This window comes from Balaenoptera borealis (genome assembly GCF_965194805.1).
Source record: "Balaenoptera borealis genome assembly, chromosome: X".
NCBI lineage: Eukaryota > Metazoa > Chordata > Mammalia > Artiodactyla > Balaenopteridae > Balaenoptera > Balaenoptera borealis.
The window spans coordinates 125289633-125302186 of NC_138881.1; the positions used below are offsets into that span (position 1 = coordinate 125289633).

General features: G+C 44.7%; 1 protein-coding gene and 1 long non-coding RNA gene across 12 annotated transcripts in view; one reads left to right on the forward strand and one right to left on the reverse strand.

Moving 5' to 3' along the window:
• Positions 1 to 12554, forward strand: part of MTMR1 (myotubularin related protein 1) — a 66941-nt gene that overhangs the window by 48516 nt on the left and 5871 nt on the right. For 8 of the 11 annotated variants that reach the window (XR_014239410.1, XR_014239411.1, XM_082376110.1 and 5 more), the window contains 3 exons: positions 2517 to 2609; positions 7238 to 7351; positions 11048 to 11224. Coding sequence is in view for 9 of the 11 variants with exons in the window: in XM_082376110.1 (XP_082232236.1) it covers positions 2517 to 2609; positions 7238 to 7351; positions 11048 to 11224 (384 nt within the window). In the remaining 2 variants the exon portion in view is untranslated. The remainder of the gene's footprint in view (positions 1 to 2516; positions 2610 to 7237; positions 7352 to 11047; positions 11225 to 12554) is intronic. The other 3 variants (XM_082376117.1, XM_082376115.1, XM_082376118.1) reach the window with 3 other exon arrangements.
• Positions 6482 to 8631, reverse strand: LOC309620133. Its single transcript, XR_014239437.1, has 2 exons — positions 8474 to 8631; positions 6482 to 7013 (listed from the first exon to the last, which is right to left on the reverse strand). It is a non-coding gene; the product is annotated as an uncharacterized lncRNA (long non-coding RNA).

A 12554-nucleotide genomic window follows, 5' to 3' on the forward strand; every position in this document is an offset into this window, starting at 1 on the left:
GGGCTCAGTCCTCACATCGTTTCTTTTCTTTCTGTATGTTTCATCCCTTACTGATCTCAGCCAGTCCCACGATTTTAAATGCATGTATTTCAAATCTGTCATCTCCTCCCCATTGCCACTGGGTCCCCCTTAGTTCAGGCCTGGCCAGCTCCCTTGGAACTATTATGGCAGTCTCCCTGTCCCCTTCCAACCCCCTGTCCCCACTGTAGCAGATGGGGCATTACATAAAGCAGGTCTGGTGCCGACTCTCCTCAGCACAAACCCCTCCGAGTCTGCCCACGGCCTACTGGGTTGTGGGCAAACTCCTCAGCGCCACGTTTGGGGCCCTTGGTGATCTGGCCCTGACCCACCTTTCCAGCCTCATCTCACCTCTCTCGCCTTGCCTCAACCGTGCCCTGCTACTTACGGCACCCCTGGTGGCCACCACCAACCACCCCCTCCCCCCCCGAGCCTCCCCACTGCTTCTCATAGAATCTCTCCCTGGCCAGCCAGAAGCAAGTTCCTCCTGGTCCTTCAAGTTCTATCTCAAATAAGACCTCCTCCATGACTGTGACTCGTGACTTTCCCGCCTAGCTTCCTCCTCTAGACCATCCTGGGATGGCTGCTTGTTCCTTTGCAGCTCCACCATACGCATCTCAGACTGGGAAGCCCCGGTGCACTTTATCGCCTCTGTTATTTACAGGTCTTCTCCTGCGACTAAACCACAAGTGAATTATTCATTGAGCCCAGATGCTGGGTCTCATGTGTCTTGGTACCCCAGGTTCCTAGCCAGGGGCCTGGCCTCCACTGGACCCCATGAAACCACCTGAAATCCTGAGGGTTGGGGTGGGGGACGCCTTGCACGCACCGTAAGAGTTCAGTGCGTGTCTATTAAAAGAAAGAATGAATCTTAAATTGTAAACTGTCAGTGCAAAACTTGCCCTGGTGCCTGAAATAACTGAGGAGCAGGTTCCACACATTATTTTATAAAGAAGTACAGAGATAATGCAGTGCACGCGGCCGCTCGGAAAACAGTATGGCAGTGCCTCAGAAAATCAAACAGAGAGCTGCCATGTGATCCAGCAACTCTGCTTCTGAGTACGTACCCCAAAGAAGTGAAAACAGAGACTCAAAACACTTATTTGCACACCCATGTTCATAGCAGCATGATTCATGATAGCCCAAAGTTGGAAGTAACCCAGTGTCCATCAACAGATGAATGGTTAAATAGATTGTGGTCTATCCGTACAGTGGAATGTTATTCAGCTTTCAGAGGGAAGAAAATTCTGACACCTGCTACAACACGGATGAATTAAGAGGACATTATGCTAAATGAAAGAAGCCAGTTGCAAAAGGACAAATAAACTGCAGGATTCCACGTGTATGAAGTATCTAGAGCAGTCAAATCTGTAGAGACAAAGGAGGATGAGGGGGGCCAGGGGCTGGGGGAGGGGAATAGGGAGTTACTCTTTCAGTTTGGGAAGTTCTAGAGACGGATGCTGGTGATGGTTGTAGGACAGTGTGAATGCACTTAATGCCACTGAACTGTACACTTAAAATGGTTATGATGGTAAATTTGATGTGTATATTTCACTACAATTAAAAATTTTTTTAAAAAAAAAGGCAGTATACTGTTCCTTTGAGGTGTTCATGTTGACTTGGTCATTTCTTTCTTTTTCTGTCTTTCTTGGTGGCGATTTCATAGGCCCAGTATTTCTCGATCTTCCTGTGTAGTGATTGCCTTGTATCTTCATAACTTTCTTTTTCAGCCTTTTGCTTAGTCATCAAATTACTTGAAGTTTCTGTTAGAATGCTCACTCCTGAGCTGTTTTTAACTTGATATTTTCAGTGTTTTTGTCAGTCCTGTTTATGTGTTTGAAATTATCTTTTACCTTTTAATGTGAATCTATTAACATCTTGTAAAATATCAAAAGGTATGATATACAATACTGGATATCAGTTATGTCTTAAAACTGGAAAAAAACCTGGAGATACAATCCCGGACTGCCTTGAGGACTCCCCATTACCATTTCAACAGCGAGGCTTTGAGCTTCTCTGAGGCGTGCAGAATTGGCTAAAACTTGAAGATTGTTAATTGCTGTTTTGATTCTCAGACTTCCTGACATTTCTGAAAAATGGGGGAAAAAAACTACACTTGTGGAGAAAACGGCAGTCGTCATGGGCTTTGTGAGCTGCTAATTGCTGGTCCCACGTTGACACTGAGCACCCGGAGTGGTGGCTGGGGTGGACTGAAAAGTTGGCTGGCCTTTTGCTTATAACTTCTCGATCTCGACTGTATTAAAGGGAAGTTATGAAACAATCAACATGTAAAAACAGTACACTGAAATTTTGTTTCCTAAGAGTAATGGCAGTCGGTTCAACGCAATGAACGTTTTTGAGTGCCTTTTATGTGCCGGGAATTCTGTTAGGCCTTGGGACATATAAATGAGACATGCTTCTTGCCACCAGGCAATTTAAAGTGACCTTGAGAGGACCATGGCACACATTAAAATGTTTAACCTCCTGATTGTTTTCAGCGAGTGGGCCATGGCAATGACAACCATGCAGATGCTGACCGATCCCCTATATTTCTTCAGTTTATTGACTGTGTTTGGCAAATGACGAGACAGGTGAGAGATTTCAAGTCTATTTCTGACCTTTATAGTCTGATCCAAACATATCTTAAAGTTGAAGACAAACTTTAATTTCAGGTTCGTTCAAAGTGAAGATGTGTGTGTTAAATATGACCCCTTCTGTCATTTAACTCAGTTTGATTCTAATTACTTAGAAATATAAGCAGAAAATTGGAAACAACCAACTTCACACCAAAAGGTGCTTTTCTCCTGCCCCTCAGTCCTTCTCTTTCTTTCACTTGCCCTCTCTCTGTCAGGGCAAGCAAGCACAGCCCGCTGCTGGGCAGGTGCTGGAAGACTCCCAGGTGTTAGAAATGGGGATGTGATTGAACAAAGGGGGTGGAGACCAGGGAATCCAGGACCCTCTACGCCTCGCCCCAGGCCACAGCCCCTCCCACCCCAAGGTGAGGAGGAAAAGGACTATCCCAGGACCAGTGGCAGATAGGAAGCTGCTGAGCGTCTTGTCATTCCTTACCCGGCAGTGCATGGGGCCCTGGTAAGCCAGCTGGCCACGCAGGGGTCTCCCTGCCCTAAGCCAGTCGGCCCGATGGTCAGCAGGCCAGAAGGCACGTGCTGTTTCTTCCCTCATCTCCAGCGTCGAAACCTGAGTTTGGGGTCTTACCCTCATGATAGGACATCGTGCCGTACAAATGGACCTGAAATCAGCCAGAGAGCAAGCCAGAGTGCCGGAGGGAGCCAGAGGGACAGAGACAGGAGGGAAACCGAAATAGAGGCAGAGATACAGTGAGAGGGACAGAGGCGAGGGAGAGGGAGAAAGAGCAAGCAAAGTACGGAGCCCTTTCCAGAGTGCCTGCTTGGGTGGGATTGTGGGGAAGAGAGGATAGAAGAGCATGGCCTGGGCTCTCTCCTTCCTGTTGACCTGGAGGTCTGGCCTTGACCGCTTCAGGCACATGAAGGGGACCATATCATATTAAAGATGCGCCTGCTTGGGCCCTGCCCCTGGAGACCCTTCTTCCTGTGGGCCTGGGGAGAGGCCCAGGTGTGTGTAGTTCTTAAAAGCTCCCCAGGTGGTTCTGATATGAACATGAGCTACAGGACAAGTGATCCAGACAAGTGGTTCCCAGTGCAGTCCTGGGGCCAGTAGCCTCAGCCTCCCCGGAACTGAGAGATGCAGATTCTCAGGCCCCGCCCCAGACCTGCTGACCCTGGATGGGGGGCAGCACTCTGTTTCACAAGCCCTCCAGGGATTCTGCTCTACTGGGGCGCTGCTTAAACTTCATTGTGCACACAAATCCCCTGGGGATCTTGTCAAAATGCAGTTCTGATTCATGGGTCTGGGGCAGAGCCTGAGAGTCTGCATTTCTAACAAGCTCCCAGGCTGTGCTACTGGTCCACAGATCACACTGGGGTAGCAAGGATCATGAGAGGATAGACAGATATACCTTCAGAAATTAGAAAAAAAGTGGGGTGGCGTGGGGTTCTAAGCAGCCAAAGTCGATTTCACAGAGTCCTCAGGCCCTCCCTTACAACTTGCTCGTACTTTTAGAGCCAGCTTCCCCAAGCTGATTGGGCTCTTGCGTCATCTGAGTGCGAGTTCACGGCTGATTCAAAGCAGCCAGTTAGGTAGAGGGGTGGGAGGTAGAGGAGGGGCGGTCTCAGCGGCAGGCACCCGATGGTATGAGTAACAGGGAACGGCAAACACATACTCAAAAGGCATGGACACTGGCCTGAAGTCTTACTGTTTTGTAGTGCCATGTACTTGCAATTTGTACTGATTTCCAAGCCAGTAACAAAATTAAATGATGGTTACATTCAGGTTAAGACAAGAAGGTATGAAATACATTTCAGAAAAATTACATAAAAAGGCTGAACACAGAAAATAATTCTGATGCTTCTGAAGGGATAAGCACCATTTTTGTGGATGTGAAGTAGCTTATTCCTCCCAAATGCCTAAAGTGTGTGTGTGTGTGTGTGTGTGTGTGTGTGTGTGTGTGTGTATAGCATCTTCAAACTGACTTCCATTCTTCATATTGCTTAGTGCCTATTTTCATGTCTAATTTATATAATTTTTGTAATGTTTACTGGATTTTTAAGAAAGAAAATGAGGGGTTTGGGTTAGAAGATTTCAGATGCCTCTTACAAGCTTTAAGATTCTGTCCATGAAATGTGTATAATTAATTTCTTTTAAAATACCATTGTTAATGCATTAGAAGGAGACACACCAGTAATCAGTCTAACTATGAATTAAGTTACAAGTGAATGAGATATGTAGCTTGTCAGAAAAGATGCATTAATGTGACAAGATTAACTTATTTTTAGGTTTCCTACTGCTAAATCAAATAAGCTAAGTCAGTGTAACGTTGTTAGACATCTCAATGAAATGAACTAGTCTGTGTGCACAAATTGATATCAAAGGAACTGAGGGAAAAAGTCATTGAAGGACTCCAGAGAAGAGTCTCAAAGACATTCTGCAATAACCTCAGTTTAATAGACTTTTTACCCTTTTGGATCGGTTTAATAGTTGATGTTTTTGTCCATCAATAGGTGCAGAATTTCATTATGGATTTCTATGGGGTTTTTGAGACCACACTTTTTACAGTATATGGTATAGTTTCAAGGAGAAAAGGCTAAAACAAACTGTGAATCACAGGGGCTTAATCTTTTATCTGTATCTAGCGGTTGCTAATTCCTCTGATGAAATGTTTCCTGAACTGAGTTTAACACTACAATGCCCTTCGGATGCGAATAGCAGTCCTGACCTAACATGAATAGATGGAGCCTTTGTGTCCCCGTGTTGTGGGTGCCAACCAGCTTGGGCTGAGCCCCGCCCACCCTGACCTCCCATACCTGCTACCCACCTGGCCAGAGTAAGGCTTGTAGTCAGTGGCGATACCCACCTCCACGGCCCGCCCAGCCAAGCTCCCAGATCCAGAATGCGGGCTCAGGGTTAGGACTAAAGACTCATATGACTTCAAAAATATGTCAGTAGAAGCTTTGCTGTCCTGTTGATAAATGTATATTTTTAAACGTTTGAAAATGAAATACAGACCTTCCATTTCTATCCTTGATTTAATTGCTTCAGTATATATGTAACTGTTATATTTTTGCTTAAAATTCATAAATTTCTTGGTGCCAATAACTTATAAATAGAGCATGACTAAGCTGCACAGAAAAATACTAGAAAAAACTGACATAATGTACTTGGCCAGATTTAGTTGATTTAGTTCATCATTGATTTGGTTCATCTAAGAACAAGATTAAAAAAAAAAGTTTTGTGTTTCTCTGAGAGCAATCCTTAAAGGTAGAGAGAGGCAAATCTTAATCTAGGGCAGCTGAGCAGAATTCCTTAGGTTGGCTAATGTCATAGCCTGGTGAGGAAAATAACAATTTCAGATGGAGTTTGGACAGTCCTGAATTGACCATTGTTTCGAATTGAGAAGCTTGTCTCTGGTCTAGTAAAGTAATAAAGATAAGCTTAAAAAATAAACTTTCCATCAGTGACCCTGGTTGTCACTCTAGAGATGACAGAATTAGTTGTGACAGTGTGCAAACATCTATGATTAGGGAATAGATCTTTAAAGTACGCTGATGCACAAAAATATGCTGGGTAGTTCTATTTGGTTTTGTTCTAATTGGCTTTGCTTCATTGAATAGACGATGAGTATTTCACTATGTTTTTACATTAGAATTCTGGTACATGGTAGGCTCCCAGTGCACGCCTGCTGCTAGGATCATTATCATCATTTCCAGATCGTCTCTATCACGGCTACTAAATGTCAGCTACTGGCTAGAACGTCACGGCAATGGTAATTCTGTGCTGGAATTTTGCTAGCCCCATTAAGAATTACCTGAAACAGCAACTGAGAGGATCGTGTGGTTTTCCTCCTTATTCTGTTAATATAGCGAATTGCAATAATAGTTTTGTTTTTGTTTTTTTTTTTTTTGGTAACCTTGATCTTCAAATCTTAAACCAGCCTTGCATTCCTGAGACAAACCCCACTTGGTCATGTGGTGTTACCCCTTTTACATTATATATTGCCAGGTTCAGTGTGCTTACATATTGGTAAGAATCTGGGGATGTATGTCCATGGAGTTGTCTCTGTGGGAAGGTTTTTAATTTTGAGTTGTTTCTTTAATAGAAAAGGACTTTCTATTTCTTCTTCAGTCACTTACCTGGGAATCCCCCTCCCTTCTCCGTGACTCAGAATGTGCTTCCCCAAGGGAAGCTGGGACGGTAGTAGGACTTGTCTCATTGGTTTCCATTCTGAGCTGGGGTGGGGTGTGGTTATCCCAGTCCTGTGCTCCTGGCTGTTGCCAATGTCTACAAACAGCTGGGTCGTATATTTTGTCCAGCTCTCTAGTTGTTTCTGGCAGAAGGGTGAATGCAGGCTGTTCTGTCATCGTGGCAAGAAGTGGAAGCTCCATAAGCTTTCTTAGGCACTGAAAAGTACAACAGTTTTTGTTGCTTCAGGTTGTTTCTCAGCCAGATCTATAAGCTTGGCCCGGAAACTAGAGACAATTAAGTTCTACATGGCCTCAGTTTTCCTTTTAATCTTTGGCTATATTCCAAGTTGTAGCTTAGCTGTCTTTCAAAAAAAAATTAGTACCAGTTTGTTTTAGAAATTGAACTTTAAAACTAAACCTTATTTCTCTCTCCATTTAAGTTTCCTTCAGCATTCGAGTTTAATGAACTATTCTTGATTACAATTTTGGATCACCTTTATAGCTGTCTCTTTGGGACTTTCTTGTGCAACTGTGAACAGCAGCGACTGAAAGAGGTAAGTGTATTATAGCCTCTGGCTTTCCTGATTGCTTGAGTGCCTTTCCCATTAAGTGCCACTGCAGAAGGGGGACTGAATGGAGAGGGGACTTGGGTCTCGCCCTGCTGCTGTCTGTAAATGGAGGGGTTGCACGAAATGCCCTCCCAGGGTTCACCAGCCCCAGCGCATGTGTCTAATCTTCCAGCTGAGTTGACGAAAGCCCCTTCCTTTACAGGTGCTGGGGCCCAGGGAGCCCACAGCTCCCTGAGGTCTCCAGGGTCAGGACTAGACTCTGGACCCCCTAATCTCCAAAATGCTATGATCCTGCTTGTCTGTCTCTATGCTCTTGGGCAGAAGGGTACTGGGAGACCGTGGACAAGGAAGTCTGTAGATGAGCCCAAACCTCTCCCGAGGTAGCAAGCTCAACTTTGTTTCCATCAAGCTGATAAAGGAGCAGTTACCAAGCTTCTCTGTTAGATTTACCTCTTCCTTTTCTCCTCACTTTGGGATAAAAGACAGAAATGATCAAAAGTGAGGAAGCATTGGGGGAAGGCAGCTTAAAGAGTGTCCTCTGGTTCATAGAAAAGGACTTCTGCCAGCGGGTTTAGTGTGCTAGAACATTTGAGAACTTAGGAGAAAACGGCAGGCCCCCAGAGCCCACCTCCCTCTCTCTCAGTGCACAGCTAACCACTCCCTCACCCCATGCCCTCTCTGGTTCTCCCCCACCTCGCTGGCCTTCCCTGCTCAGTCTCTTTCCTTTTAACCCATCTCTAAACTTGGAGTCGCCCGGGCCCGGGTCCTCTTCTTGTTCTCTCTCTAGGTAACTTAATCTGTCTTGGGGATCCAAATGCTGTTTTCCTCTTCCTCCCCCACCCTTTTGCATCCCACTCAGTGGCACCTCTGCCCATCTAGGTGCTAAGGCCACATACATACATAGGGGCCATCTTCAATCCCTCCCTCGCCCTCACCTCAGCTGCCACGTTCAGTCCCTCAGTGAGTACTGCCAGCCCTGTCCCCAGGATGGATTTGTAATCTGGCCACCCCTCACTACTCTGCCACGACAAGCCTAGTTGAAGCCTACCCAGCCCGCAGTCTCGCATCTGGAACTAAGGCAGCTGCCCAGAAACGAGCATTTCTGACCTCCAGGGAATCCAAGCATAGCGACCAGGGCAGCGCTCCCAAACTCCAGACCGGTCACGTGCCTCTCCTCTGCTTGAAACCTCCCTGTGGCTTCCCACTGTGATCAGGGTCAAGTCCACATTCCTGAGGGCCCAGTGTAATGGGGCCCTGTTAACCTCCTAATGAAGAAAAAGAATTTAAATGAGTGAATTTTATGCTATGTGACTTATCTCAATAAAGCTATTTTTAAAGAAAACATCAACAGAACAATATGATTCATATGTAGAATTTAAATCCTTGTGGTCTTTTTTTTAAATCAAAATGTACTCTAAAAAATCAGCTCTCTTGAGATGTAATTTACATACCATACAATTAACCCTTTTAAAGTGGACTGTTCAGTGGTTTTTAATATATTCAGGGTGCAACCATCACCACCATCTAATTTCATAAAATTCTCATCACCCCAAAAAGAAATCCCATACCCATTAGCAGTCACTCCCCATTCCTCCCTCTGCCCAGCCCCCGGCAACCACTAATCTACTTTCCGTCTCTATGAATTCACCTCTTCTGGACATTTTGTATAAATAGAATCATACAGTTATTTGTCCTCCTATGTCTGGCTTATTTCACTACGCATACTGTTTTCAAGGTTCATCCATGTTTAGCATATACCAGTGTGGCATTCCTTTTTCATGACTGAATAATATTCCATTGTATGTACAGACCACAATTTGTTTATCTAGTCATCAGCAGATGGACATTTGGGTTGTTTCTACTTTGGGCTCTTATGAATACTGCTGCTGTGAACATTCATGTTCAAGGTTTTGTGAGGACATATGCTTTCACTTCTCTTGGGGAGACACCTAGGAGTCCAATTGCTGGGTCATATGGTAGCTCTCTGTTTAACCCTTTGAGGAACCACCAGACTGTTTTCCAAAGCAGTTGCAATATTTAACATTTTTACCAGCAATGTCTTAGGGTCCCATTTTCTTCACATCTTTGTAGACACTTGTTATTGTTTATCTTTTTGATTCTAGCCATCCCAGTTGGGTGTGAAGTGATACTTCATTGTGATTTTCGTGTGCATTTGTCTGAGGACTGATGATGCTGAGCATCGCTTCATGTGCTTATTGGCCATCTGTATATGTCTGTGGACAAATGTTTATTCAGAGCCTTTGCCCATTTTTATTTGGGTTATCTTGTTATTATTGAGTGAAAGAGTTCCTTATGTATTCTTTACATATATAAGTCCCTTATCAGATATGATTTGCAAATATTTTCTTCCATTCTGTGCACTGTGTTTTCACTTCTTTGATGGTGTCATTTGAAACACACGTCTTTAATTTTGATATAGTCCAACTTATCTGGGGTTTTTTTGTTGTTATTTTTGCTTGTGCTTTTGTTGTCATATCTAAGAAACCATTGCCTAACTCAAGGTCATGAAAATTTAAGCCTGTGTTTTCTTCTAAGAGTTTAGCTCTTATGTTTAGGCCTATTGTCCATTTTGAGTTACTTTTTGTATGTGGTGTGAGGTAACGGTTCAACTTCATCTTTTTGCATGTGGTTATCTAGTTGTCTCAGCACTGTTTGTTGAAAACATTGTCTTTCTCCCATTGAATTTTCTTGGCATCCTTGTTGAAAATCAGTTGACCATAAATGTGAAGGTTCATTTCTCTACTCTCTATTCTTTTTCATTGATGTATATGTCTCTGTCTATCCATCCTATGCCAGTACCACCTGTATTGATTACTGCAACTTTGTAGTAAGTCTTGAAATTGGGAAGTGTGAGACTTACAAATTTGTTCTTTTTTCCCAAGATTGTTTGGCTATTTGGGGTCCCTTGAATTATTGCTGGTGTTCCTCTTGTAAATATAAAATATAAAATATGAAAAGATCCTAATCTCTTGTGTCTAGGTAACTTGGGGAGAAGTCAGCTGTCTTGGGAGCAGCAGAATGGTGGAAAACACTCCTGGCCTCACCATTTTCTCACTTTGGCTTTGTACTTGATCCATGTTTAATGTCTGTCTGCCCCATCATGCCTGTGGGTTTGGGTGTCTGCATTCCGATGGGCAATGCGAAGTTACAGTGTACTGTAAACTGGGGAGGTGGGGGTCTATAATTTAATGATATATTCTCTATATAAGGCTTCTTCAGCCTGCCACCCCACAGGTTCCCCCCAGATAGCCATGATTTTCCAGTGAAAGGAATCTTATCTGTAAATTCTACCTATGGTCCTTAATATTAAGGGTCACACAAGCAAGGTGCAAAAAAGAATAAAAAATGTATTTGTTAAATATGGGCCCCATCATCCTGGGATTGTTAGAAAGTTCTAATTCTGCCTTCAAACAGACACAGTCGCCAGATGTCATCTGACTCAGCAATACGTTTTTCTAGGACAGTAACTGGTTTGTTTTTGGGTCATCCCAGCACGAGGCCGTGCGTGCAGAGGGATGGGGTGGGACTTAGTAAATGTTCCTGATTTTTATCAGTTGAACCCGCTTCATTGTTCAAGTCCTTTTCTCCACGTGGTACAAATTCTTGAGGCTATGAAGGAAAGTTGAATTTATTTCAATGTATTCCTTTTTTGTTTTTCAGGATGTATATACAAAGACTATATCTTTATGGTCTTATATCAATAGCCAGCTGGATGAATTTTCTAATCCCTTCTTTGTGAATTATGAAAACCACGTCCTATATCCTGTTACTAGTCTGAGTCATTTGGAATTATGGGTAAACTATTATGTGCGATGGAATCCACGAATGAGGCCTCAGGTACCTTTTTGTTTTTCTTTTCAAAAAAAGCATATCTTTCTGCCCAAGGAAACATGGTGGTGTAGAATTATGTGAAGGTACACAGCTGATGAAGTGTTGTAAATTACTGCATTCGTCAGTCCTTCCGATGACTCGACTTGGTCACAGCTTACAGACTCTGGTAGCACAACAGAAAGAGGGCACGTGCCGAGTCACAGAGCACGCACCCCCTTGAGGAAGTGGTCGTTTCCCCCTCCCTTTTCACTGTAACATCTGCTGAGATTGAAGAAATATTACAGAACAGTGCACAGCAGGGCCAGGCAGCCGAGCTGTGGTCGCCCTTGGTGTTCGGTGACTGAGCTCTTCCAGCTGGGTGGCCGGGATGTGGTGGGTGTGGGTGAGGAGAACAAGGCAGCCAGCCCTCACCTCCACGGGCAGATGGCTTTCTACTGAGGGTTCTGGGCTTTTTTTTTTTTTAAGTTGAATTGTCTTCGGGTTTACTGGCCGTGCACCAGGAGCATGTCTCCAGGGCCCAGTTTGACCTCATCACTTCTGTCGGCCCCAGATGTGCAGATACGCCTTTCCTCTCTGCCCTCCTCCTGCTTGGTCCCTCCCTCTTGCTCTGTGCCTTCAGAGTCTCTCCAGGCATGTTTCATCTGTCTCCTTCTGCGTGGGCAGCCGTGACAAAGTCCCACAGACTGGGTGGGTCAAACAACAGAAATGTATTGTCCCCCAGTTCCGGAGGCCAGAATTCCAAAATCAAGGCGTCTCAGGGTTGGTTCCTTCTGGGGGTCGTGAGGGCAGGATCTGTTCCAGGTCTCTTTCCTTGGCTTGTAGACGGCCATCTGCTCCCTGTGCCTTTTTTTTTTTAAAGTTTCATTTAAAAAAAAAATTATTTATTTATTTATTTTTATTTATTTTTGGCTGTGTTGGGTCTTCGTTTCTGTGCGAGGGCTTTCTCTAGTTGCGGCAAGCGGGGGCCACTCTTCATCGCGGTGCACGGGCCTCTCACTGTCGCAGCCTCTCTTGTTGCGGAGCACAGGCTCCAGACACGCAGGCTCAGCAATTGTGGCTCACGGGCCCAGTTGCTCCGCGGCATGTGGGATCCTCCCAGACCAGGGCTCGAACCCGTGTCCCCTGCATTGGCAGGCAGATTCTCAACCACTGCGCCTCCAGGGAAGCCCTCCCTGTGCCTTTTCACATCATCTTCCCTCTATGTGTATCTGTGTCCAGATTTCCCCTTTTCATAGGGACACCAGTCATACTGGAGTAGGGCCACCCTACTGACCTCATTTTAACCTCATTACCTCTGTAAAGACTCTCTCTGCAAATAAGGTCACATTCTTTGGTA